The sequence below is a fragment of the Macadamia integrifolia genome, chromosome 10 (assembly GCF_013358625.1).
Source record: "Macadamia integrifolia cultivar HAES 741 chromosome 10, SCU_Mint_v3, whole genome shotgun sequence".
NCBI classification, from domain to species: Eukaryota; Viridiplantae; Streptophyta; class Magnoliopsida; order Proteales; family Proteaceae; genus Macadamia; species Macadamia integrifolia.
Window position 1 is genome coordinate 12,190,470 of NC_056566.1, and position 27,350 is coordinate 12,217,819.

The 27,350-nt window shown below is 38.4% G+C and overlaps 1 protein-coding gene across 1 annotated transcript; it reads left to right on the forward strand.

Moving 5' to 3' along the window:
* LOC122092199 lies at positions 1–25,746 on the forward strand. The gene is made up of 12 exons (XM_042662541.1): positions 1–40; positions 376–478; positions 1,009–1,051; positions 3,553–3,615; positions 8,831–9,060; positions 22,842–22,962; positions 23,044–23,147; positions 23,528–23,641; positions 23,729–23,899; positions 24,006–24,152; positions 24,240–24,385; positions 25,095–25,746. Exons 1-12 carry the CDS (start codon positions 1–3, stop codon positions 25,244–25,246), a joined length of 1,434 nt encoding a protein of 477 aa, XP_042518475.1. The 3' UTR covers positions 25,247–25,746.
* The last annotated feature ends 1,604 nt before the right edge of the window (positions 25,747–27,350 follow it).

The window sequence follows — 27,350 nt, forward strand, 5'->3', positions numbered from 1 at the left end:
ATGCCTACCCATGAACTTGGCAACAATTGGTTTGGAAGAGGCAAGATGATTTTCCTAGCAGCCTCAACAATACTGATGACGGGTGGATGAATTAGCATATCGAAATTTCAAATGGAACTTAAATATCCCAGTAACGTTGCCTTTATAATTACTTGCATTTGTTTTTTCCCTTTTGTGCATTAACCTGCCCTCTTGCCCAACTAGATTTCACCCCTGTATCATTCTTTTTTTCTCTTTGTAAATTCTCACAATTTATCCCAAAGAATGTTCTTTGTATAACTCGTACTTATTTAGTTCTATATTTTTCTTCATATGGTTTTTAGTTGTGCTAGGTTAACAGCAACTTTTTTGATAATCTTTTTGACTTTGGTGCAGAAACTGTTCTGAAGTGTATTGGTTATGAGGCTCGTATTGATTATACAGCTTCTTCCCATTCAAAACTATCTTACCATTGCCAACAATTTGGGCATTTTGCCAGGTATCATATTATTAGAAGCTTTTGGTCATGAGTCTCGCTTGGTTATGCTTGCTCGAGTATTTTTTTTTGTCATATATAGTTCTGTATTGGTTGGCTTGGATTCTGTTTGTGTCCATGTCAATGAAATCAAAATTCATTAAAAAAAAATTATTGAGATTTTTCTTTGTAACATTAGTATATAGCAATCCAGTGTTCCATTTGAAAATAAGAAACAAATGAAATGTGATTTAGATGAGGAAACATGTTAATAAAATTGAACTGAATAATTTTTTATGATTTTATTTGATATATTTCTAAAGGTAGTGTTGGGAAATTGATGAATTTTGAACCAAATCGAGCCTGAGCCTGTCCCTATTTTTTTCAAAGTTGAGCCCAAATTGCACCCGCTAATTTCTGATGTGGAAGAGTGGGATTTAGTGTTGGTTTATTATACATACCATTTATCGTGCTAGTACATTTTCAATTCATAGCACATTATTGAGTTGTTTTGAGCTGCAAAGTATTACAATTTTCTTCTTTTCTCTGTGCAGAAGCCTGAGACTTCAAAATGTGTTTTGCATCGCAGAAACATGTGTAAGTGCTGATTTTTTCATTGGGTCAATAGGGAGGTTCCTAAGGGAAATGGTTGTGAAGTATATTATGTTATATAAAAAGGAAAGAAGTTATTATGGGGGGATAGGGTAACTTGGAGACCCTGATTATGTTGACAAGAGAAGTTGAAGGAGAAGCTTCAAAGTAAAGAAATTCTACCTTCTGCCTTTGTAGATCCAGTTGATAAAAACCAATTACAATCCAGACTAAGTGGACTTAATGTTAGGGTTTTCAACAGGATGAATTCGAGCTTGATCACCCAATCTGATCCAATAATCCACTGGATCACTCACTTACCGATTCAAATCCGAATCCGATAAAGGATTCAAATATCTGATCTTGTCCAATTACATAATTATTACTGTTAGTCTCTTTCTTCTTTAAAGGTTATACAATATTATACATAATTTTGACAAAAGTAAATGACATCTCATAACTAGATTAAGCCGTTTTCCCCTTGAAATTTTCATATATAATCCTATTTACAATCCTACATAATCTTAATATATGCAAAATCCTTATCTGATTTGATCATTATCGGATCATATCAGAGTATATCCATGTTTGATCCATTTACTTATTGGGGATCAGATCAGGCCCTTATCGGATTGGATTTGGATCCAGATCCATATGAAATCCCATCTTAATCTGATCCATTGACAGCCCAACTTAATGCAAAATGTATTGAAGACTACTACTTTTGTGGACGCCACTGATCAAAAAGTGCATAGGCATTGAATGCTTGGACTGTTCTCTGAGCGGTCCTTTATTTGAACTAGCTTGTGAACCTCATAGGGTTCTTAATGCAGGAGTAGATTACAAGTAACTAACCCTGCAGTTTATAACCCCAAACAATACAAATAGGAGCAAGAAACAAAGAAATAATACCATCAAATAAACCCCCAAGGATACAATATCCATATAGGAGCAAAACCAGCCCAAAACCCAACCCGATAGGAGAGAGAAAGACCTGTTATAGAGCTGGAGAGAGAGAGGTGCGGCCAGGGCTGTAGGAGTCCGATTGAGTTGCACTCTTGGGCGTAAATAGTCCCTAGAGAGGGTACAAAAACCCCCAAAGTTGAGAGGATTCTGAATGTTGGTTGTGAAGTTACAAGCTTTCTTGATTTTCTGACTTAGGAGAGAAAACTGAGAAGAACCTTCAAGAACAGTAGCTGAATGGTTCCAACAGTGACTAGGTAAGGATCGTGGGATCCTTATGAGGTCTGGCATACCCTGATTGAAGACCTGGCTGAACAGAGTACAGAAGAGAGAAAGAGAGGAGATCGATCTCTCTCCTATTCCCACTAGGATTGTTGATCGGTTCTGATTTCTGGAGACTTTTATCAGAATCTGAATTATACCTCTTGAATGTTACAACAAATAAAATAAAAAATAAGAATAAAATAGATTGGGGTTGAGAAGGGTGAAAGAGAATAAAGGAAGTGGCTATCTCAGCCTGGGCTTCTCACCCACGGCTATCTCAGCTGCTCTGAGCATTTAGTTGTAAACTTTCTTTCATAAATGCAAACTTTCTTTCATTCAAATATGCCATTATAAATACATAGGCTCCTCTATTTATAAAGGGCATAATAGCAATCAAACTACTACTAGGAGCTCGTTTCCCAATAGGACTAGACACTCCTACTACAACTAGGAGCTAGTTTCCCAATAGGATTAGACACTCCTACTACAACTAGGAATTCAAAATAGGATTAGGACTTGACTTTATGACTCCAACATGGAGTAAGACTAACTAACTAATAGTCCATATAAGACTTTACAACCGACCAATGGCCTAATGGGCCTTTATTGAATTAAATAGCAACTAATTAAACTAATGAATTAAATCCCGTTTTTGACCTTCTACCCATATTTTAGGCCCATTAAAGTGTCCCATTTCAAAGAAAACCCATGGGATCAAAGGCCCAACACATTTATAACACAATTCAAGGCTTATTTGCAATAAAATAAGCCCAAGTGACTTATCTACATCAGTTCTTAACTTCTTATGCTTCTGTATGTGGTTATGCATTCTCTATCTTATAGAAGAACCTTGATTAGATGCTAGATTCAATGGATGGTCTCATTGACAACAAAATTTTATGCAAGCAAAATCAAAATCGTTGCCATGAATTGTGGCTTCCTAACTATTGAGAAAGGTTTTTTTTCAACAATCCCTTAGATATTTTTTAGAATGAGCAACTAGTTTTTGGGGCTTTCCTTTTGGAAAAATGAATGTAGAGAGTAATATGGCATGGAAGCAGTTAATACTCCTGGTGTCATAGGCTCATAGCCATGTTATGCTTTTGAGGTTTGCATTCTTAGTTGCTTGCAACGTATTTGATTTATTAGCTAACAGAGAAAGGCAAGTTTTAGTTATCGAATGTTCAATTTTTTTGGTTCTCCAGAGATGCTTTGTTGTGGCATCATAATTGCATATTCCATGTGATCTTATACATCTCTGACTACTCTACAATTAGCAGGAGTTATTAAAGGGAAGCAAGCTGCAAAGCATGGTTTTGCGGGGAATTAAATCTGAAGAACACGTAAGCTTACATCTTCCTCCTTGTACTTTAGCATGTCTAGGTAACTGGGTACTTTTTTTTTTGATAGGTAACTGCAAACTTGAAATACTGTCATATACAAGGGATTAACGTACTAATATCAATGTAGTCTTAGTCAGCCAAAGTTAAGAGGCATATTGTGAATATTCAATATACGAATGCATGAAATGGCCAGGAAAAAAATGTTTTTTCTTCCCCTTATGGAAATTTATTAAAGAGCAGAGAAAAGGATACATGGGAGAAAAAAAGAACCAAGGAAAATGGAATTACACTTAACACCAGCACATTGCCAACAAAGAAGTTTGGTACCCCATTAACCCTTAAAAATAGATAATAGGCGAGACATCTAGAAAAGAACCAAAACTTCCACAATTAAAGGTCCCCCCCCCCTCCCTGCGGGGTCGGCCTGAAAAAAAATTTCCCAACACGGCAACACCCATCAGATGGAAATTGCATAACAACCTCAGGAGACCCCAATCTCTGCACTTGATATTCAGAAAAGCACTGTATGCCTGTTAATTTGAACAACTTTCACTGCTGCTGCTTCCTTGGCTAGTCATAGCCTTTCTTCATACACCTCCAAAAAAAAGGGTGTTCTATCTCCTCAACCCTTGAAGTTAACACTGAAATGTTCAACTCCCTCACTTCCTTACTAACCTGGTCCCTCTCTGAAGTACTGTCTTGGGAAAGACTGTCTGTATAAGTGAATAGACAAGATTGGTTTGAGCCTATGAGTACCCTTCAATCTCTGAGTAGAGGGCTGAATGTTGGAATCATCTGTATCCAATTTGCTGGGTATTTTGCCTTTCATCATCACTGTATTGGAGAAGAGTAGAACAGAAATTTTTTAATATGTATTAGGCACACGGTTTAAAGTATCGGTCCATATCGTATCGTCTGATACGATACAGTATTGATCGGTACTAACGCGATACACTGTTTTTAAATCTTTTATTGGTCAATTAAGTAGTTTGATTAGTAGTTGGTTTAGGCTATTTCTAGTCATGTTAGGAGTCAGATTTGAGAGTCTTTACTGTCTTCCTTTGGAAAGGGTGTGAATCCTTTAAATTCCATCGCCCTCTTAGTTGGGCTACGGATTGCCTTCCCAAAAAGGAAGGGGGTTTGGGCTTGAGGCAAATCAAGGATGTTAACTATGTGGGAACTCTCAAGTTGATCTGGAAAGTGGTTTCTAAGAAGAAAAGCATTTGGGTAGATTGGGTTTACTCTAATATGCTCAAGCAGGACACTTTTTGGTATGTGCGCATCCCCTCAGATGCTTCCTGGGTGTGGTGTAAGATGATCTCCCTCGGAATTATTGCTTCTAGAGTTATATCCACTCGGATTGGAGACAACTCCTCTACTTTCCTCTAGCTTGACCCTTGGCACCCTATGGGGCTCCTTTCCCATGTTCTCAATGCCCAGAGCATCTATCATTCTGGGCTCCCAAAGCTTGCTAAGGTTGTTGACATTCTTTCTTTAGGATCTTGGTCTCTCCTTGCTCCTCCTTCTCCCCAGATGGCTGAGATTTGGAATGCTTTGCCTGCCATTCCTTCTGTTGGCTACCCGAGAAACGACACCCTTCTATGGAACCATTCCCCAAATAGGCTTTTTTCTGCTAAAGCGGCTTGGGAATTTGTCTGATCTCATGGACCCTCATTTCCTTGGACAAGCTCATCTGTTTCAAGCATTATATTCCTAGGCAAAGCTTCACGGCTTGCGGCTTGGAGAGTCTTCACGAAATGTCTCCCCGCGCAATCTTTCCTCATTTAGAGAAGGATTTCAGCCTCCCTGGTTTGCTATCTCTATGGCTCTGCGCTGGAAGACATTGAGCACCTCTTCTTTGCTTGCCTTGTCTCTTCTTCCATCTAGAGCCTTATTCTCTCCGAGTGCTGGCCAACCAGTAGAAGAATCCTCCATTTCCATAGGGAGTGGATCTGGATGGATATGACCTTCCATCGAAAGACCATTTATGACATTGTGGGCAAGCTTGCCTTCTGTGCAACCATCAACCAAATTTGGATGGAGAGGAATCATAGAAAATGGACCGTCAACTCTTGATCTCTCGGAAAGATTTGGAGCTCCATTTTTTTTTATGTCAAAGCCAAGATTTCAAAAGCTTCCTCTTCTTGTCCCCCTTCCCCAAGAAATTCTCACATTGTAGCCTCCTGGGAGCTTCCTAGATCTGTGATCGGGAGCCTGGATTCTCATTGAGTTCCCTGTTTTGCCTTTGTCTCCCCCTCCCCTCTTTAGGGGCCTGTGTGTATTTTCTTCTCCTTTGGTAATGAATTATTTATTCACCCAAAAAAAAAAAAGATTTTGAGTGTATATAAACCTATGAAATCAGCCATTCAGGCATACTTTTTTGAGTTATTTTGGCAATGAATCTTTGCTTATCTCTACTGTGTGGATTCATGGTGTGCTTGGATGGATTTAGAGCAATGTTAACATATATTCAAATTGATCTCTTTTTTGAATTCTCAATTTTACAAATCTGGATTTTTTTTTTTGGGGGGGGGGGGGGATTCTATGCTACTCCGAACCATATAGTAATTCTGAACTTGCAATTTTCTTCAAAATTATATTTTGTTCATTCATTCTACAATTCATCGATTTCTTTTATGCTATTTTAGTTTGACTACTTCCTTATTTAGTCTAATCAGATTTACCTCGATATAATCTATTGGATTCTAATTTGGTGAGGATTCCTCGTTTTGAGTCCTACTTGGATTAGGATTTCAAAATCCTATCAGAACTAGGATTCCCCAAATCAAATCTTATTTGGACTAGGAGTTCATGTTTGAAAAGGATTGATACACAGTCCTACTTAGACGAGGATTCTTGCTAAAGACTCCTAATATGACTGATTCCCAACCCTAGTGCAACTATTAGCCTTTCCCACACTTCCCTCACCATCTATAATGTGTCCAACGTGTCTTACCATATAGAAGAAGGGTACTAATGGTATCATGGTATGCCATCACTCCATTAATATCATGTACATTCCTTTGGCACTAAATAAAGTTATACCTGCCAAAAGTGTAATGTTTCCAATTAGACTTGCCATACCATACTGTAAGACAAGGACCAAGGTTTCGGTTTCATGACGGGTTTCGACCCTGGGCAAAACCAAGATATCCCAAGCTTCGACCGAAACTTGGGATTTTTCGAGGCTAAATTTGAAACCTAGGTTTTGAGGCCCAGGAAATGGTTTTTTGACCCCTTTTTTTTTTTTTTTTTGGTACTGCCTATTTTTACTAGTTTACATTCATTCCATGATTTTTTTTTTGGGTAAACACTTATTCTATGAATTAGTTTCGCAAAAAATCCACTCAAAATGGTACTTGTGGTTTGGACCCAAGTTTGTAGTGTATGCTGAATGCTTCTGTACAATAGCCCTATTATAATCACTGACTACGTATAATTTAGCTACTGAAAATGTAAATATGCAATTAAAGCAATCAAACATACATTAAGTTAGGGAAATACAGTATACAACACTCACCACTCACTACCACATGGAGTTTCTTGGCAGGTCTAATCCATGAGCTATGTACCACTGAACAAGGTTCTAGGTTTCGGGTTTCGGGTTTCGACCCTAGCCAAAACTGAAACATATTGGGAAACCTGGGATTTTTTTTGGGCCAATCAAAACCTAGGTTTCAAGGCTCAGAAAATGGTTTTTTGACCTTCTTTGTGTTGCCTATTTTTACCATTTTACACCTATTCTATGAATTAGTTTCACCAAAAAAAAAAAAAAAAAAAACCCAAAATGGTACTTGTGGTCTGGACCTAAGTTTGCTAGTGTACGATGAATGCTGTTGTACACTAGCCCTATTGGGAAAAAAACATTGCCTTCAACCTCCAATCACACAAATCCAAGTTGTAGAAGGTTGAATGAGTAGAAGAATGCCAAAAAGAAGGAAGAAAACAAGTGATTTGACCAAGAACTGCAAGTTTTTCGCAAAATCCACCTCAACAGTGTCAAAACTTGTGGAACTCCCAACTCTCCATCAAAACCAAGTGCATAGTTGTCATGGCGTCAAATCGATCCAAGGCGGTCAAGGGGTGGCTAATCGATTTGGCAATGAATCTCCCATTATGGTGTTGCCATGGCGGTGAAATTGCCCATGTGTCATTTTTTATTTTCCCTATTTTCTAAAGTTATTTAGTATGCTACTTTTTTATTTCCCCTATTCTCTAAAGTTATTTAACATGGTACAAGCCTACAATATATACCCTATAACATATAAAACCAATATTAAGCAACATCAAATCATAAAAAATCAACATAGCTCTATCAAAATCACCTTGCATTTTACAAAAAATTGACCGCCTAGTGAATCAGGCGTGACCTAGCGTTCATGGTGGTGCCATGGCGACGCCTATCAGCCAATGGCGACAGCCATTTGTGAGTCACGTAAATCGTAGCACTGCCATGAACTTCCTTTTTCGCCAGGTTGCCAAATCGCTGCCTAGGCGTCGCCATGACAACTATGACCAAGTGTCAAAACTTGTGAAACCTATCGAAACAGGGTTGAAACATGGTACAAACCAGTTTCGGCCTTTGGTTTCATCTCGGACAAGGTCGAAACCGAGTTGTCTCAATCGAATTTAGAAACTTGCTGTAAGATACATATCCATAATTTCTTCAAGTCCCTTTTTATAAATTAATCAGAGAAATAGCTTCCTTTTTTCTTGAGTTTCCTTTGACCAGTTGACAATATGTTATCCATATTTGACACAAACACCATGAAGTTATTGTTTGTTGAGTGGAACTTAAGCAATCAATTCTTCCTCCCTCTCAACCCACCCCAATATATATATTTTAACTAACGATCCATCTAGTTGGAACTTGGAAGTAAAGGAAAGGGGAATTTTTTTTTACCAAAAATAGATGGTAACTTTACTAATCATTAAAATTAATGATTGTGTTACTAACTCAACAAATCATTTAGTTTCACTTCCCTGGACAGAGCCTTAGATAAATATAATTTATTCAGTGAAATAGATCTTTAAATTCACAAAATGATGACCAGCGAATAATCCTAAGAAGATTGGTGTATATTTCCTTTCCCCTGGATAGCATTTAAATAGTAGGTCAACAAATGCCTTAAACTGTATCCCTAGAATAAATAAAATAAATCGTTCCAATGATGCCTTGATCATTTATCACTTAATTTAGTATACCATCTTACAGGTGAATGGAGCATGCAAGCTTTTGAGACAGAACAAAGAGACATTGTCATTCCTTGAATTTTTCCATTGCAAGTTCTCTTCAACTGCTTTGGGTGCAATTTGTGATTCACTTTACAGAAAGGGAATTGAGACACATGGTATTCGGTATTTCTCAATTAAAGGATCAAGCATTCTTGAAAACAGCCCAGTTTCCATACCTTCTGGGTTTTCGTCTTTTCTCTCATCAGGGAGGTACAAATGTGAATTTCCATGTTGAATTTATTGTTGCAATTCCTCTCGGTTGGTAATAATAATCTTTATTTATCAACTAAAAATTTTCTGATACAAATTGAATTTTATATTAATTGATCGCTCCTTGTATGGCTTCACTTTACTAGATGAGTTCTCTATTATAGTTAGATTGGAGAAGCAGTAAACAATTGCTGTCTTGTGACAATACGAGATCTTGAAGACCAGCACCTGCGCAACACAAGGAAGAAGGAGGGAGGAAAAAAGAACCCTAGTGCTCACAGTTAGGATTCAAGACTACCAAACTGTGAGCCTAGGTACATGAATATATGACTTTTCAAACTGTTGAAAAGTTCAAAGGACATTGATTATGTATAATTACACATAAACCCTGAAATAGTAAAGACAATTACATAAAATGCCCATGCCTTTTAACTATATCTTTAACACTCCCCCTCAAGATGGAGCATATATATATATATATATATATCTATATATATATATATATGTGTGTGTGTGTGTGTGTGTGTGTGTGTGTCTCCCATGCCCAACTTGAAACAGCCATTAAGAAAAGCAGGCCTAAACAATGCTTTGGTGAACATATCACCAAGTTGATTGCCAAAGCGAACTAACAGAGTAGAAATCAATTTCTTCATAACACCCTGCACAAAATGGTAGTTGACCTCAATATGTTTAGTCCATTCATGGAACACTAGATTAGTAGCAATATAATTGGCAGCCTGATTATCACAGTACGTCTCCATAGGTTTAGTCACTAAAAAAGAGATTTTAGCTACATTAGTTCAGCTGTAGTATGTGCCATAACCTTATATTAAGTCTTCGCACTTTGACTAAGCCATTATAGTCTATTTCTTACTCCTCCAGGTAACAAGATTACCACCAATAAATGTAGTACCCAGTAGTAGATCTTCGGTCACCATGAGCACCAGCCCAGTTAGCATCAAAATAACTCACAATATCAGTATGACCATGACGTCGCTGCACCTTTAAGATACCTCAAAATACGACAATAGCAACCCAATGGGCCTGCTTAGGCTTTTCCATAAATTGACTTATCACACCAACATTAAATGAAATATCTGGTCCCAAGTGAGATGAATGAGCTTTCCAACCAGCCTCCAGTACTAATGCTTATCCACAAAGTCTTTGTCATCACAAGCCCCAAGTTTCAGATGGGGATCCATAGGATTATCAATAGGCTTAGAGTCCAACATTCCAGTCTCATAGAGAAGATGAAGTACATACTTCCTTTGAGACAAACTGACACATTTTTTACAACAAACAACCTCAATCCTTAGAAAATACCTGAGCATTCCTAAATCCTTCATCTAAAAGTCCTTATGTAAATATGCCTTGACATCTTCAATACTTAGAGGAGTCATTACCAGAGATAATAATTTCATCTATATATACAACAAGTATAACAATCTTGGAGCCATGAAAACGAACAAAACAAAGTGATTAGAGAAGCACTGTATGAACCAATAACCAAACCTTACTAAATTTATCAAACCAGGCACGAGGTAACTGTTTTAACCCATAAATGGCCTTGTGAAGTTCACGTACCTTTTGGTGCATTCTCCCCTTGAGCAACATACCCATATAAACCTTCTCCTCAAGATCACTATAGAGAAAATCATTCTTTATATCAAGTTGAAACAGAGATTAGTCAAGCTTAACAACCAAGGATATAAGTACTCGAACAGAATTAAGATGAGCCACTGGGGAAAAGGTCTCAAAGTAGTCAACTCTATAAGTCTGGGTGTAACCTGTTGCAACCAAGCGAGCTCTCAACCACTGTACAGATCAATCAGGAGGATATTTAATAGTATACATCGAACGACACCTCATAAGCTCCTTACCTGGGGGTAAGTCAAAGACCATAACTGATGATTCCGAAAGGCATCCATTTCTACATCTATAGCTTTTCTAACCAAGACGCGACAATGATTCGTGATAATTTTTAGGCATGTTAAAGGTAGACAGACATGGCAAAGTTGCGAAGTAAAGGAGGAAGATGAGAAACAGTAATAAAATGAGTGATCGGATAAACAATATTAGATTTTGAGTGCAGGAACGAATACCTTTGTGAAGGGAAATTGGAAAGTCAATGGAGGTAAAAGAATCCCGAAGCAAAGAGTCGGGATGAGGAGAGGAAGGTATGGACAGATCAGTTGTAATTGTAAATGTTGAAGTTGCCCTGGGACGACACTTATACATATACAATGGAACTAGTTGTGAAGTAGTAGTCAAGGATCGAGGTTTCGACCAAAACCTGGTCAAATCTTGAGATTTTTCTGGGCCAAATTTGAAACCTATGTTTCGAGGCCCAGAATATGGTTTTTTGACCCCTTTTTTGCGGCCTATTTTACCATTTTACACCAATTCCATGAATTAGTTTCACAAAAAATAAAAAACCACCCTAAATACTTCTCACGCCCTCCATCAATCGTCTTCCTTTTCTTACGATCCTGCAAGACACAATAAGAAGGATGAGGTAATAAAACAATTCAGTGACTTAGAAAGTTGACTAACAAAAAGAAGATTTGAAGGTAAATGTGGTACATAAAGTACAGAAGTTAAAGGAACAAGAAAAGGAAGTGAAACACAACCAAATCCAGACAGTTGAGTAGAGGAACCATCAGTAAGTATTACTCAAGAGGGGTGACTATTCCTTTGGAAAGATGAAAATAAATGGGACTTACTAATCATTTGAGATATGGCACCAAAATCAATAACACAAGGTTTAGGGGAAGAGGAAGCACCAGTACGTGGATGAGCAATTATAGCAGTGGATGTAGATGCAATTGTCTTGGGCTGCTGAACTCGTTTAAGGAATTCATTGACAAGGTCATCTCATGGCAATGAGACATTTAAGAGAAATGGAAGAGATTAATGTGAGTACAAAAACTATGCCAGATGAGTGGAGGAGAAGCATTGTGGTCCCGGTTTATAAGAACAAAGGTGATGCCTAAAATTGCAGCAACTACAGAGGCATAAAACTTATGAGTCATACCATGAAACTTTGGGAAAAGGTTATTGAGTCCCAACTAAGAAAGGAAACTGAGGTATCAGAGAATCAATTCGGTTTTATGCCAGGGAGATCCACAACAGAAGCTATTTTCCTACTAAGGAGGCTTATGGAAGTATTTAGAGCCCACAAAAAAGACCTCCATATGGTTTTTATTGATCTGGAAAAAACCTATGATAGAGAACCAAGAGAGCTAATTTGGCAGGTCCTAGAGAGGAGAAGGGGCATGGTTAACTATGTAGATATAACTAAGGACATATACGAGAGAGTGGTGACGAGTGTCAAAACAACAGAGGGTCAAAGTAACGAATCCCAATCACAGTTGGGTTACACCAAGGTTCTAATCTAAATCCCTATTTGTTTGCACTTATTATGGATGATCTAACCAGGCACATCCAAGACTCGGTTCTGTGTATGCTATTCGCTGATGATATTGTTCTGATAGATGAAACTGTGGATAGGATTAATACTAAATTGGAGCTATGGAGATCAAGCTTGGAATCAAGAGGATTTAGGATAAGTAGGACGAAGACCGAATACATGATGTGCCCCTTCAACCAATCTAGAGTAGGGGAGGGAGTGGTGAAACTCGGGGAACAGGAACTACCCCAGAGTGAATGTTTTAAATACCTGGGGTCCATCATTGCCAAAGAGGGAGACATAGATGATGATATTGCCCATAGGATTAAAGTTGGGTGGATGAAATGGCGGGTGCATCAGGAGTGCTATATGACAAAAGAGTGCCTATTAAGCTCAAGGGAAATTACAGGACAGTTATTTGACCAGCTATGATGTATGGAGCGTAGTGTTGGGCAGTCAAAAAGAGTACTTTAAAAAAACTGAGTGTAGTGGAGATGAGAATGTTGAGAGGGCTATGCGGGAAGACCAGGAGAGATAGGGTAAGGAATGACTGTATTAGAAACAATTTGGGGGTTGCACCAATCCAGGACAAACTTTGTGAGAGTCTGTTGAGGTGGTATGACCATGTTCAACAGAGACCTATAGATGCCCCAGTAAGGAAGACTAACCAGATTTATCTTGTGGGAGCCAAAAAATGTAGGGGTAGGCCTAAGGTCACTATTGACGAAGTGGTTCAGAAAGATATATGCAAAGGATAGGGCTCGATCCTAGTATTACTTCAGATAAAGTTTTGTGGAGGACAAGGACCCGTGTTGCCGACCCTTTATAGGGGGTGTTCCCATGATGCGTCTTTCTCTACTGCTTTATCATCTTCTCTTATCTCAATTTTTCCTCATTTTTAATCTATCTTTTGGGCTTCTTTATTTTCTAATTTCGGATCCATGTAGCCGGCCCCATTTAGTTGGGATAAGGTTATGATTGTTGTTGTTGTTGTTGGAAGAGATCAATGTGAGAGAAGATAAGGAGAGAGAATAGGAGATGAGAGGAAGAAGAAGAAGAATGTGTGTACAATATCGTGGGGAGAGAATAGATTTCTCTCCCTATATTCACTTACTTGCTTATATTATGGGAAATTACATACATACCCCTATGCTAACATAAGGTAGCCTAGGGAGGTAAAAGGGAAAAAAAACAGATAATAACAAAGTACCTGAAGTACTCCTCTTACATAAACTCTAACGCTCCCTCTCAACCTGGAGAATAAATGTTATACATTCACAGCTTGCACAAAAGGGTATTGAACTAGTGAGATTTTCTCCTTAATGAAATGCCGATCCACCTCAATTTGCTTTGTCTAGTCACGTTGCGCAGGATTGATATACTTATAGCACCATTGTTATCACAATAAAGCCGCGTAGTCTGGACCAACCTTTTCAACCATAAAAATCCACGCTATCTATGAGCCATGGCTCTAAATTCTGCCTTTGGACATGATCTAGCCACAACAGGTTATTTATTGCTTCTCCATGTAACCAAGTTATCACCCACAAATGTGTAATATCCCGATGTAAACCTTCAGTCAAAGACAAACCCTGCCCAATTAGCATAAGTGTAATCATTAAAACTCAAATGGTTGTGTGTGGTACACAATAGCCCTTTCCTTAGGAAGATTTTAAGTAATTGAGGATGTGATACACAACATCCAAATGCCACTCTTGAAAGCATGCATAAATTGACTCACCATCCCAGCTACATAGGTGATATCTAGGAAAGTCAAAGAGAGGTAGAACAGGTTCCCCACTAATCTCTGGGACTTCCTTAAATTAATAAAGGACGGTCCATAGTCTTCTCCTAACTTATGATTTTTCTAAAATTTCCCAATAAGAGAATTTGCTGGTTTACAACCCAAAATTCTTGTTTTCCCTTCTACCAAGGAAAAGATATTTGAGGGCCTTAGGATCAATTTTGGTCCAAGCAAACTTATTAAAAATGCATATAGCACGCACACCCAAACACTTTGGGAGGAAGAGAAAAAACAGAAACTTGAGGGGACAAAATTTCTAAAGGAGATTTGGAATCAACGATACTAGAGGGCATACGGTTTATCAAGAAGGAAACAATAAGTACATCATGCCAAAAAGTCTTAGGGACACCAAAAAGTCTTAGGGACATGCATACCAATTAATAAACTCCTAGTGACTTCCAATTAAATGACAATTTTTCTATTTAGCTACCCCATTCTGTTGGGGTGTGTCAACACAAGCAAGCTGATGGACCAAACCATTATTGGTAAAAAGTTTTGGAGCCCACCATACATGTATTCTTCCCCTCTTTCAGAGCGAACAATATTGATTCTAGTATCAAATTGAGTACACATCATTTGATAGTAATTTTTTACTGCATCATAGACATTGCTTTTGTGTTTCATCAAACAAGTCCAGGTAGTGTGGGAGCAATTATCAAAAAATAGTGATAGACAAATAAAGAAGTGGTGGGAACAAGTCCCCAAACATCATAGTGCTCAATATGAAAAGGAACAATAGATCTATTACCATGGTAGGGATAAGGACTATGACAATGTTTAGAAAACAAACATGATTCACACTGAAATACATGAAAAGTAGAATTGGAAGAGAACAAAATGTGGCAGCTGTTTTCTTCATAACACCAAAAGAGGGATGACCTAAGAATTGATGCCAAAGCATCACAGAATCAACATTGTTGTTGTCACTATGCCCACACACATAAGACTAAGTTGTAGTAAAAAAGAATGTTCTAAGTTCAAAAAGGTAGAGCTCTTTCTCCCATTCCTCACGGTCCACTGTCAATAATCCTCTTCATCACCAAATACTGAAAAACAAAGGAAAGAATGTGACAACAATACAAGGATTTGGTTAGGTGACTTATAGAGTAATAGATAAGAGGTTAGTGGCAAAGTTAGGAACATGGAGAACAGAGTCAAGCGAATAAAAGAGGTTACATGAATGCTACCCTTACCAGAAATAGAGCAAAGCGAACCGTCAACAAATCTAATATTTTCCCTACTAGAGCAAACAAAATATGAATCATAACACTAAGACATACCAACCATGTGATTAGTAGCTTTAGAGTCAAAAGACCTAAGAAGAGGTAGTGAAGGGGGTGATGTAGAGGCCTACAAGGCTGAAGCTGAAGAATCTAACATTGTGGTTGTGGAAGATGAGGTACTCAACTGTGACATAATCCTTCAAAAATCTGCAATGTTCTTCCCTTGTAAGGGAGTGGTGGGCTGCCTGTAGCCCAGATGGATACCCCATGAGTTCAGTTTCAGCCATCACGGAGTATGCTTTAGCTCTCTCTCTCTCTCTCTCTCTCTCTCTCACACACACACACACACACACACACCGCATACCAGTAGGTATGAGTCTAAAAGGACGCCCATAAAGTACCCACCAAGTCTTCCTAGTGTGCTTGGGCCTGCCACAATGGACACATCGAAGCCTGTCTTTGTCATCCCCACGGTTTGGCCCTTAGCCTCTTCCTCAACTACGCCAATCTCTGTAAGAGCCAAAGGAAAGAGATATCGCTCAAGAGATGTACGGTTTCTATAGCCTCTTCTAGTCTCTTCACTTTGCAAGTAGCTACATGCTTCATCTAAAAATGGAAGAGTGATCGCCCAAGATTTGCAACCTGAGTGTTTCATATTCTGGGTTCAGTCCACTAAGTAGAATCAGGGCATGTTCCTTCTCAAATGTGTTATATAACTTCGCTTCATCCTCGGGGCTGGACAGCCGGAGGTCCCTATATTGATCATACGCATCCCAGAGACCAATAACTGCATTATAGTACTCAGAAATAGTCCTATCTCCCTACTTCATGTTGATAATCTTTTAGAGGAGTTGGTAGACCTTAGCTGAGTCACCAACTCAGTCAAAAGTTTTAGAGACACTCCCAAATATCCTTGGTTGTCTTATTTCACGTAAACCTCCTACCAATCTGAGGTTTTATAGAAAAATCAACCGTCATAACGGTTGAGTTTTCGGTCTCCCATTTCTGATATGTCGGATCACTTGAACGAGGGGCCGGGGTGGTACTTGTGATGTACTATAACCTCCCCCTACTTCGTAGAGATAGCTTCATTGAGTGGGCCCAATCCAAATAGTTGGTGTTGTCCAACTTCTCAATGGATATTTGGATGTTGAGATTAAAGCAGTAGGACTGGGGCTGGTATTGCTCAAACCGCCAGCCAAAGCTTCCGTAGGTCCATTGACCTCCAACATGATATGCAAAGACTTGGAAAGCTGGTTGGATACCTAAACCAGATCAGGAGTACTCACTCTACCCAGAAACTCCTTCCCAATTCTCACAGAAAAAAAATCTAGCAAGCAAATAAACCATAAAACGTGAAGAAACTTGAATCAAATGTACCTCTCAAGGTGTGGGCTCATCCCATTGCAACTCATAGGACCTAAATAGGGTAACTCAAAAGGAGGCAGAAGAAACAATTCTGGCAGTATCTGGCAGTCCATGGGAGAAGGAGTTGTACTCCAACGACAGAAGTATTCAGCAACCGAGACCATGGGGGGGGTGAAAGAAGACCATTGGGCAATTCTAGCACACTTGGTCCCATCTCCAACCGGTTGTTGATGTGTGTGTGTGTGTGTGTGTGAGAGAGAGAGAGAGAGAGAGAGAGAGTATGAACCAAAGAACTGGCGGTAACCCTTGTTTACTCTCTTTGTTCTTCAATCAATCTCCATAGCTTCAAATCTTCACCCTTAAGTCTTTTATTTGATGATAGAACACCTTAGGAAGGCCTTCTTACATAGTGCAGCCACTATTGGAGCCCTCTACCCTTCTAGGGTTCCAAAAGAGGAGGCACGACGGAAACACAAGCAAATGGTCAACTCTCAAACCAGAGATCTGATACCAAGTTGAGAGAAATGGAAGAGACCAATGTTAGCGAAGAATAAGATAAGGAGAGAGAAGAGGAGATGAGAAGGAGGAGGAGAAGAATGTGTGTACAATATCGTGGGGGGTCAAAGATCAAATAGTCAATCTTTCGCTTGGCATTGATGTACACCTTTACTGCTTGTGCTCCGGTGCAAGTAATTAGAGGCACCATTGAGTTTGGTAGGTGTGGTTTGGACATTCATAGAGTCCACTGGTGTTTTTGAATCACCCATTATATAAAAGATGAAAAACCAGAAACATAATGCAAATAAAAACACCATCTGGATGCTGCAGAACACAGGGAATCAATACCCAATTTGCATAACACAAAGAAGGTAATAATTCAACCGCAGGTTGAAAAATAACTTAGAACATCAGCCTACAATGATCAGATGATGGTAGAAGTATATGATATCTCTTGGAAGCAAGAACCAGGAACAAAAAAAATAGAAATTTCCAATTGCAGGTTGTAGTCAGAGAGAAATCACAGAGAAAAGACCCTTGAAACTTCAGGGAGAAAGGGGACTCTGATGTCTTTCACAAGGATTTCCAAGAAAGTGCAGAAATAAGTAACCAAGGCATCAGAGAGCACCACTATCTGATTTTCAATATATATATATATATATATACATTAGTAAATACACACGTGCAAATGCACGTGTAGCAGAATATTTTTCTTAGAGTGTGTTTGTGTGGATAAACTTTTACTCGTGAATCTTTTAAACGATTTCCATTGGCATGTAGTCCTTTTCCCCTAGAAAATATCTAAGACCACCTTGTCTTCCAAAAATTGAGTAGATCCTACTTAGCGATGTTTCATCAATAGTTTCTTCCATAGGTACTACCTAATTTAGGGAAAAACTTTGATAGTAACGTATAGTCAAAACACACATGGAAATGCATTTGTGGCATAACATTAGTAATTAGTGTGTGTTTATGTAGATCAGAGAAATATGGGATTAAATTCAAATTTAATATCTAGTTAGGAATTTAAGCCTTTTTTATTTGTAACATAAATTTAAATTTTAAAATCATCTTAAATCTAGGATCCAAATATGAACAAATATAATGATTGTTTAAGGATAATAGCGAGTAAACAACATTGGTCAATTTTTATTTTTTTTAATTTTTGTCTTCATATTCTTCGACATCTATGATCCTCCTTGTATCAGCATTTCCTTCTTTAATGGTATCCTCAACAATTTGTCTTGTTATTCGACATGCATCATTTCTTGCATCTATTTTGAAGTAGAAACAATATTTTTGGGTAGACATGAATGTATAATCAGTGAGTACTACAACACAGAGAAAAAGAAGAGTTATTGAATTTAATATATTTTTGTATTTAACATATTTTGTATGTATATTTTTTTACCTTTTCTGGTGATCTTGCATATTTTGAATGTATATTTTTTTTACCTTTTAAACAACTCAGGGGATTAGCACATATGTAAATTTACCATATACTCAAAACGGATAGAATAAGGATTAAATAATTAACTGAAACGAGATATAATGCTGGTTACAAGAGATTTTTTTTTTTCTTGTTGGTGAAATTGCAAGAGAAATTAAATTAGATTGCTGGTGAAATTGCAACAATTGAGATAGGATTTCAGTTACAATATAGATAAGATTTTTTAATTTTTGAGTAGAGATAGGAATGTAGAGAGAGTGTGTGTGTGTTAAATAATGGGGGTGAGATGTTTACAATTGAGATAGGATTTTTGATTAGTTGAAATAGGATTTTAGTTACAATAGGGATAAGATTTTTATTTTTTGGGTATAGATAGGAACGTGTAAAAGGAGATTGAGAAAGAGAAACAAGGGATATTAGTTGAAATAGGATTTTTAGTTAGGAACGTGTAAGAGAGGGATTTTTTGCTAGTTGAAATAGGATTTTAGTTACAATAGAGATTAAATATGTACCTGAGAGTGGGAGAGAACGTGAGAGAGGGAGGTGAGTAAAAAGGAGTGGGAGAAAAGTGTGAGAGTGGAGGGAGAGAGAGTTTTAGGAAAAAAGAAAGAAATAAAGAGTTCTAATTAAAAAAGGAAAGTGGATAGAATCTTGTGGATAATGGGAAGCGTGCGAAAGTAGGAGAGAGAGAGAGAGAGCAATAGTCTTTAAACATTATAAAAATATAATAATATAAAGAGTACCAGCAATTTAAGAAAATAAAAAAAGAATGAAAAGAAGAGATAACGAAGAAGAAAGGACAAAATTGTCTAGTGAAAGATTTGCCACGTGCTTTTATATAATAGTATGATATATATATATATATATATATCTGTGATAGTGATCAGAATATCAACATAATTATCATCCACCAGAGCAAAACCAGATGCAAATGTGGAATAAAACAACAACACTCCATGCTAGAAATCCCTAGTCTTTCATGTTTTCCCAATCTAGGATTTCATGGTAGATACAGCAGCATTGGTTGCTGCAAACCACAAGAAGAAGAAACAAAATCCTTAAAGGACTTTCAAAGCAAAGAAACAAGGTAGCAGGGACTGATCAGATTTGCTCTGATACCATGTGACAATACCAGAACTTGAAGACCAGCCCCTCCTCAACACAAGGAAGAACAAGAAAAGGAGGAGAAAAGAACCCTAGTGCTCATGGTTAGGATTCTAGACAGCCAAACCGTGAGCCTAGGTACATGAATTTATAACTTATTAAACTGGTGAAAAATACAAAGGACATGGGCTATGTCTAATTACATAAAAACCCAGAAATAATGAAGACAATTACATAAAATCCCCTGCGGTTTAGCTATATCTTTAACAATTGTTTAATCGGGATTGGAACTTTAACTTGGTTTGGTTTCCAAAGTGTTCGTTTTTCATCTTAGGGTGATTTACATCAAGCTCCCCTAGCATTTGCCTATTTTACATCATCTCCCCCAAAAATCCGTTTATTACATTTAAACCCACCCAAACTAAAACCATGAAAGAGGTGTTAGTTTTTGAAATGGAAAAGACGATTATACCCTTCTTCCTCTCTATTTGCCCTGAACTCACCCCTCTCTCTCTCTCCTCCTTTCAATCTTCTCTCTTGCGATTGCCCATCTCTCTCCCTCTGTAAAATTTTGGAAATTTTGGTTTCAATGGCAACCCTGATCTCTTGCGTCTTCTCTTCCTCAACGCTTCTGTCAATGGGTCTCTACCACATCATCTGCACCACCAGAAACCACCTTAAGTCTCCTCAAGACTACATCTCAAAGCCCTATCACCCCTTCCCTTTGTCTTCCTCCACACGCCTTAAGCATATCCAGCTCTACCTGTTGATTCTTTACCTTGTGCTGGCTTTTGGCCACCAACTCCTCACTTCCTACGACTCTGACCCACTCATCAAGGTGCTTCTACCCCCTGCAGTCCGCCGCCACTCTTCCTATTCCTCATCCTATCCCTCTCCCTCCTCCTCTCTTCCACCACCTCCTTCCTCCCCATCCCTTCAGACCTATTCTTCGCCTTATTCTCTGCTGTCTTCTTCCTTCACTCCTTTGTCTCCTCCTTTGCCGCCTCCGTCCAGATATCCGATCTCCAGGCCAAATGCGACTCCGTCTCTACCTGGATTTCTACTGCTTCTGCCCTTTTATGCCTCGTCCTCGCTTGCCAGCCCAGATTGTTCATCGCTGATGTGGGTCTCAACACTTCCATTTGTCTCCAGGGGCTCTGGGCTTTTCAGACTGGGTATTCCTCTGAACAGAGGAATCACTGAATCTTCTAGCAATCAAACGCTTTGCATCTGGAGAAAAGAACATTGTCCCATTAACAAATCTTCAAATACAAGTATGAAACAGAAGAAACGCATGAGATTTGAAGACACAAACAAGAGTCCACAGGCCCATGAATTTCAAATTTCAAAAACTAGAAGCAGATCATGCGACCATTTAGTGCCATGAATTTGAAGGAAAAAAAAAAACACTTTGATAATCTTCAAAGCAAGCGATTCAGGACTTACGACCTATATCATCAGAATCGTTGGTAACATAGCTATATATGTAACAATTGCAGATTAAAGGAAACACACAACTGAAGTAAAACTAGAAGCAACAGCATTATAAAATAGACAGAATTTCATGCAGATCTAGAAAAATTGGATACAAGATCTCAAAAAAGATAAACAAAAAATCACCTGATCTGCCAGAACAAAACCAAATCTCCAAAAATGTGTCTGATAACAACAATCTCGATAAGAAAAAGGGGGAAAATCTTTTGAAACTGAAAATAGTACATAACTATCTAACAATCACTTAAAACTGTGTTTCCAAAAGACTATTACTTAACACATATAAGGCGTAATATCAGATTCAAAAGATCAAAAGTGGCAGATTTAAAATTAAAAAAACAATTACTCACCAAAAACAGTATTGATCGGGTTAATTGCGACCTGGTTCTTCGCCACATCTCCGATCAAAAGTTCGGTGTCAGTGAAAGCAACATAAGATGGTGTAGTACTGTTTCCCTGATCGTTGGCTATAATCTCAACATTATCGTGTTGCCATACGCCGACACAAGAGGATGTTATCCCGAGATCGATTCTGATAGCCGGACCATCACCCTTGCCAGCCATTGTTCTTGCTTAGGAAATTACCACACAGAGAAGGGGAAGAAAAATCTAAACTTACTTGAGACAGCCTTTGTTGACCCACTGCGGAGACTCGCTGGAGAAGAAAGAAGAAGAAGAAAGAACAAGAAGAAGAAGAAAGAGAAAGGGCAATTTTGTCTTTTTACATTCTAAAACTAACACTAGTCTAACGGTGTTACTTTTTTTGGGTTTAAATGTAATAAATGGATTTTCCGGGGGGATGATGTAATTTGGGCAAACGCCAGGGGAGGTTGATGTAAATCACACTTCATTTTATTACAAATAACAATTATGATATTGTGGACAAAGAGAAATGGAGCCCATTTTGATTATACAACGTTAGGGACAGACACCATGGTCATGGTTTTTTAAAAATCGAATCAGAATCAGTGGAATCAGCCGGATTGACCGACTCAGATTCCGATCAACCCCAATTCTCAATAACCAAGCTACACCGACTCTGGCCAATTCCAGCCGATGCTGGATGATTCTACTCGTAATCAATGGAGGCTGATCTTGGTCCTGATTCCAAGTTTTTAAACCTTAACCATGGTACATCTTAGAACTCTACAATTCAAAAATTGTGAGATATCCATTGCTTATATAAAACAGAAAAATCTGTCCATTTATATTATGAACCAAAATATTTTATTTTATGCCTGTTAATTTACCATCAGAATGGGTTATTTATTTTGCTTAATCTTTATTTTATGCATATAGTGTGCTCACTGTTTGAGTTTCTCTTCCAATAAAAATCTTGGGAATAATGTTCCATTTCAGCTTAATGAAGGAACTCACGTCAGTCCGATATAATCATTTCTTGCTGGAAAAAATTTATCTTCTTGGTTTCAGGTCTTTACATTTGGTCAACTTTTCTGAGAATCGCCTGGGTCCAAATTTTGCGAGAATGGTTTTTGATACCCTTCTTGATGCTTCATCAGATCTGTCTGTCCTTGACCTTTCAGACAATAATGTGAGTATTGTGTCACCATTTGATGAGTTTGCAACTTTCTGGTGATCAAAACAAGAGGGAAATCTCTGATGATCATTGTAGATTGCAGGCTGGCTATCCAAAACTAACTGGAGATTCTCAACTTGCTCCTCATCATCCTTTGGAATAGGGAAATCCTTGCAGTCGTTACGTGTTCTGAATCTTAGGTATCCCACCATTGATTTCTTTGCTTTTGCTCTTGCTGTTGCATATGTTTTCATGGCATTGTAATTAGTGTTTTGCCTTGGTTCAGCTCAATTTATTGTTAAGAGAACCTTCTTGGGTGAGATTTATCATGTATCTGTCTTGGCTTGTTTTCTGCATTTCTGTTTGTTGTGGATGCCAAATTTCACCGTATTCCTCGACCTTGACTGACGTAGCCTAGTGATCTTTCATGCTCATCCCAAACTTGGCTGATTATTCTCACTTTGGAGAATTAGGATACTGCTTCTGTTTATTAAGTTAATGTGCCTGCTTGGTTTTGGCTTTTGCTTATGTTTTTCAATCCTGTGATTTGTAATGAAGAAGATGTCTTTGTTTTCATCAGGGGAAACAATTTGGGTACGGATGATGCAGATTGCCTAAAATATGCACTGGTCTGTATGCCTAACTTAGAAAGTTTGGATATAAGTGACAATCCTCTTGAGGATCGTGGGATTAGGTCAGTCAGATTTCCATGTGTTCCTGTGCATATTCTGCTGAATCATGTACAGGAGGTTTTACTATGGTCCTGATTTAAATATTCTAGGAGTCTTATCCACTATTTTGTCGAGGCTTCTGAAAGAGAGACTCCCTTAGTTGATTTGAAGATGGAGAATTGCGACCTCTCCAGCAATGGAGTGGCTGAAGTTCTAAGAAGTCCTGCAACCTTGAGGAATTCATTTCACTCCCTTTCTGTTGCAAACAACAGCCTTGGCAGGTCAGTTTTTTCTAGTATTATCATCGAAATTACAAATTATTAATTCACTTTCCTCGGATAGAAAATGGAAAATGTCATTTCGTCTTTTTCTTTTACCGTGGTGCAGTCTAGTGGCACCAGCACTGGTAAAATTTATGGACACATCCTATGTAAGAATGCTCAATATTGAAGATATTGGTCTGGGTCCTTCTGGCTTCCTAGAACTACAAGAAAATATTCCAGAGGAAGTAAAACTTGTTCACCTCAACATAAGGTTGGCCTCTCTAAACAAATTATAGTGGATCTATGACACCAAGTACATTAAAGCGTGAATATAACATCTGACTGGCTATTTTTATAGCAAGAATCGTGGTGGAATCGAAACTTCCAATTTCATCTCAAAACTCATCTTACGGGCTCCAGAACTCATTGCAGTCAATGCAGGGTATAATTTTATGCCCATTGAATCATTAGCAGTTATGTACTCTGCCTTGAAAGCTTCAAAAGGTATGTATCCAGTGTCTTGTTAACTTTTATAGTTGTGCACCTTTTCCTTCTGTCAAAAATATAAGGCATGTCACTTCCATATGTTCAGTTGTTCTATATGGGGAAAATTACCTGGTGAGATTTATAATATCATAATTAAAGATATACTTCGTAAGAACTAATCTCCCAGCTCTGAAATGCAGCTTCACATCCAATGATGTCCTTTTTAACTTAAATTGATAATTTAATTGCTACTTGTCCATTTTAACTAATATAAATGTTTTTATAGATAGAGATAAAATCCTCACTAGTCCCTCTCCAGCACCCCAACTCCAACCCCTGGGCAGGCTGGAGAGGATCTCTTTCCTATTAATAAGGGATTTGATTGCTATTGGAAAATTTTTCATATTTCCCACGCCATGTCCTACACTCAGTATTGGGACAATTCTTTTTCCCTGTAGAAAAAAATAAATAAGTTTGAACATTTAGTTATTTCAAACTTCATGTAACATATAGAAAATGAGACATAACAGTAACAGTGCTGACAGAAGCAGTCCAACTGGACTGTCTGATTCCTCAGATATGACAGCTATGAATTTTCTCAGTTCATTTCTTGAGAAACTATTGTTTCCATTGATGTTAATCTGCAGAGGCCCTTTGTCATTCTCGCAGCATTGCTGCGAACACAAGCAATATTTATGGTCTTTGACTTCATCATACTTTTCTTCAGGTAAACTAGAGCGACTGGACTTGACAGGAAATACTCGGTGCCATGAGCGAGCTTGCATTTCACTGCTTGAAGAGTTCCAAGTTCATGGAAGGCCCATTGTGATTTTTCCATCATTGCATGATTCAGTGGCACCTTATGATGATGATCCATGAGGACATGGCCATTCAATATTTATTTGAAAAATCCATCATAAGGGAGTGTTACTTCAAAAGATATTGGTGAACTTGTGGAACCAAGAGTCCTGGTAGTAGAGTACAACCATAGTGGTGACTCCACCCCCTGGGGTTTAATTGAATCTATATTGAAGAACCCAGCAAAAACAAAACACATACAATCAGAAGTTTGTCTTTGAGACCAACCACAGCCACATAAAAAAAAGGCAGGAGCAAAAGAGAAAAGAAAATGGGAAGTATAGAAGGCAAACAAAATTGATTTGTCTCTAAGTGCCATTTCACGATCTGGGACCCACTTGAATGTGGTGTGTTAAGTGGACATAAGGAATCATGCCCTGCTTATAAAATGAATAGACCGCCATGGCCCCCTTTCAAAACTATTAGAAGATTAGCAATTAGCTGTCTGTAAATTCACTTGTAAGTTGTTACTGTTAAATTAATTGTTTAATTTGTTTACAATTTGGATGGTTGTTGCTTCATGCTTATATTCTTCATATTTTCTCCATACATTCCAGTAAGAAAGAGATCAGTGAAGCAGATGGGTGTGTAATCTATTAGTTTTACATAATTACAAAGACATAAGGTGGGTGAGCCTTGGCACAACAGTTAAGTTGTGCTATTGCAATCTTCATTTTGCAGGTTTGAAACACGGAAACAGCCTCTCTGTGAAGTGGGGGTAAGGTTGTGTACATTTGTCCCTTCCCCCCTGCAGTGTAGTGAGAGCACTCTTTACAGGAAGACACAAGCTGGTTGTCTACTTCCATTTCACTTCAATCAGGCTGAATTCAGGGAAAAACATTTTTGTGAACTGCAGAATATCTCAAAAGGTCAAATGTTGATCCATAGATTCCATACATCCCATTTGTAAATATTTTTTAGGGAGAAAGAAATCTGTCCTACTGGTGCAAGCAACACCAGCACAAAGGACCAATGAGAGGAGATGTGCCAGCATCTTCAGCACCATGACATGCAGGGCAACGTCATCTTTTTGCACACCTTGTCTTTGGGCATTTCATGTGCCAGCAGGTCAGGGTTCTTTTTCCCTTTTTTATTTTCTTTTTTTAATCTGGCAATTTATTTGAAACTAAAGGAAATAAAATATGGGATAAAGAAGCCAAAAGGTAGTGTGGGTCCTATGCCAAGCACAGAGAGGAGGGCAAAATGACCGCCCAATCCTTTATGAAAGGTGGAAATCCTGCCCTTGTTAATGCTTTCGTCCACTCCCATTGGCCTTTGCACAAACGTAAGGATCACGTCGCCTTTCAGGATATGGGAAAAAGAACCTTGCCGGTCTAGGGCAGGAAACGCCTAGACGTGTGAGGGCACGAAAAGACCAATGTGCCCCCCGGCTGTGTGCTGATTATGCTCTAGCACGACCTCCCATTGGTCTGCTGGTTTGTTGTTTATTGTGCTAGACCGGTGGAGTTCTTTTGCTCAAAATATATATATTTCCCACCTTTATTTGAGGGGGTGGGGGAACTGATTATGGGTTAGATTTCCATTATCTGAGCATGGGGTTGTGGTAAGGTTATTTTTAGTATGGATCCAGGATTCTTCTCCAAATGCATACCCTGCCTATCAGAAGTTTGAGAAAACATGTGAATGGTATATGTGATGAAACAGAAATATATCGGTACAGAATAGAAAATCATCTTAAGGGTGTTTCAGTTAAACCTCTGGATTCTGTGATGAACTAGGGCTCAAATCAATATGTTTGCCAAAATACCCTCCAGACTCTTGGTCCTTGTTTTATTTAAGTAGTACCTTACTTGCCAGGCCATGCCTGACAAGAGCATAAAGGAGCCATTTTTCCCTTATTGTATGTTTCAGCCCAGTAAAGCTCACCTCAATTTCATGGCAAAAGGGCCCATAATCCTTTCCCGAGGAAAAGAAAAGGCTGACAAGGTATATGGTGTCCTGGCCCTCAGACTCCTAATTGATGGAAGCCACTCCAGTGTATACTGTGTATTGGTCAGACAAATGCCCTAAAGCAAATAGGAGTGTGGCTACCGTGTATTGGTCAGACAAATGCCCTAAAGCAAATAGGAGTGTGGCACATCTCAAAGGTAGCAAGTATGCTAAA